Below are 1,984 nucleotides of genomic sequence, written 5' to 3'. Positions count from 1 at the left end.
ATCAATGAAAGTAAATGCAACTATCTTTTTGACTTCTCTGTTATTTTATGAAATTGGCACCATTGTTTAGATACGTACATGACATGATTACGCATCAGACATTTCTCATATTTTTAATCTTCTTTCTTCTTCTTTCGGCTGCTCCCTTCTTCAGGGGTCACCACAGTGAACAAAGTCACATGAAGACTTGGCAATTATTTTTACACCAGATGCCCTTCCTGAAGCAACCACAGACCACCGAGCTACCACAGCCCTGTGTGGAGCAGAGAGCTGCTATCTAGGGCACCTGGAGGAGCAGATGGTGGGGGTTAAGGGCCTTGCTCAAGGGCCCAGAGTGGGGCAAATGAGGATGGGAGCAGGTGTGGGTGCTTCACCTTTCCCACCCACATTTTAATGTTGTCTGTACCAGGAGTTGAACCGGCGATTTTCCAATCACATGCCCACCTTCTCTAACCTCTGCACAGAGTTGAATCCTATTTCACAAGAGGGTTATAAAATTTTATTATTTTTTCCAAATATCTCTCAATTTTTTTTTTATCTGTTGTACAGATTTTAATATCACATGAAGTGTTTCAATCTATCAAATATGTTTTATCAACCCCATGTTTGGTTTAGTTTAGTTTTTCTTTGGTCTACAATGTCCTAGAGACAGAACATATGAAACAAACAAAAATTCTAATGTGAAGAAAACTCCTAAAATCGGAGAGAAGCAAACAATGGACACCTTTGCTGTGAATCAGGATTATGCTTTAATGTGCAGATTTTATGGGAAGTGTTTGAGTAACAGCGTTTTTTCCACACTCTTGAGTTCGTCAGACTTCTTTCTTATTGAGTAATAGCAGAACAAGTAATTTTTGTGCACATCCAACCCCTCAGGGTCCATTAACCTTCTAGAATCTGAACGTGCACTCAAATCATTTCTCATCAACAGATCAAAAATTCTGTGTTGCCACAATCCCAACCGCAGGGAGGAAATGAAATTTGGCGCTCGTGCAGATTCACTGGCTCACATGCAAAAATTTGTGGGAGTGTTTAGAGGATAGTAGCTGCGTTTTGCAGACAGACTCAGAACATATTCTGTAATCAGATGTAGAAGTGATCCATCATGAAGCTGTATGTGATCGTTTCTCTGTGGGCTCTGGTCACCATCACACACCAGGTAGGAAACACAAATGACAGGAATATTAAGGGGTTTTATTAGTAGATACTTTTTTTTAAACCTGGTTTTTGTTTATCAATTTTAGATCAAAACACAAGATAACTGTGTGTGTGAGTTCATCAGCTCAGAGAAACCCTTTCCTTATGACAAACTCAAGATGATGCAGGACAGTGCATCCAACTGCAACAACCTTATGAGCCCTCAGAAGGTGAGTGAAAGCACTAAATCATGTTTGGGTTTATGCCTGTGTGTCCACGCTGAGTGTCTCTGCTGTCCCTGCAGGCCTTCGGGTTGGAAAGTCTGCTGCTGGGTTTGAACCGACGTCTGCCTCAGCTGGAGGATGATGTAGAGATGCTGGAAAAGGAGGACGATGGAGAACTGTATGGAGTTCTCAGTTTGTACGTGATAGAGAACGAGCTCACTGAGATCCAGGCGATGATCGATAAACTCAACAGCTCAACCTCTGAGCACAAACGCCTCGGTGACGACACCGCTCAGAAGGTACAGCGTACGACTCACATTCAGTCTGGTTTTATTTTCATCACAACTTTAATTCAGTCAGATTGAAAAAAAAATGTGCAGGTACTCTTTTAAATGATAATGCACACTGGAATCTCAGTTGACAAATATATTTGGAATGGAAAATCTTCGATCTATAGGAAAAAAAATGTTTTAATTGAATTTAAATCAGACTGGAAAGTGTTGGAGTTATACAGTAATATTAAATAAAGTCGTCGCTATATTAGCATATTAGTGCTTTTTTCCCTCTCCCTCCCAACTAGATTCTAAATTTAATTCATATATATATATATATATATATATATA

At 39.9% G+C, this 1,984-nt stretch overlaps 1 protein-coding gene across 1 annotated transcript in view; it reads left to right on the top strand.

Moving 5' to 3' along the window:
- The first annotated feature begins 1,105 nt into the window (after window positions 1-1,105).
- LOC119416179 (olfactomedin-4-like) overlaps window positions 1,106-1,984 on the top strand; it is a 4,790-nt gene continuing 3,911 nt past the window's right edge. The window contains exons 1-3 of the mRNA XM_037683372.1: window positions 1,106-1,159; window positions 1,245-1,367; window positions 1,442-1,660. Coding sequence (XP_037539300.1) covers window positions 1,106-1,159; window positions 1,245-1,367; window positions 1,442-1,660 — 396 coding nt within the window. The remainder of the gene's footprint in view (window positions 1,160-1,244; window positions 1,368-1,441; window positions 1,661-1,984) is intronic.

The sequence above is a fragment of the Nematolebias whitei genome, chromosome 10, assembly GCF_014905685.2.
Source record: "Nematolebias whitei isolate Nwh7 chromosome 10, NemWhi1, whole genome shotgun sequence".
Classification (NCBI taxonomy): Eukaryota; Metazoa; Chordata; class Actinopteri; order Cyprinodontiformes; family Rivulidae; genus Nematolebias; species Nematolebias whitei.
The sequence above is the reverse complement of the archived record's forward strand: the minus strand, read 5'-3'. Positions and strand labels throughout refer to the sequence as shown.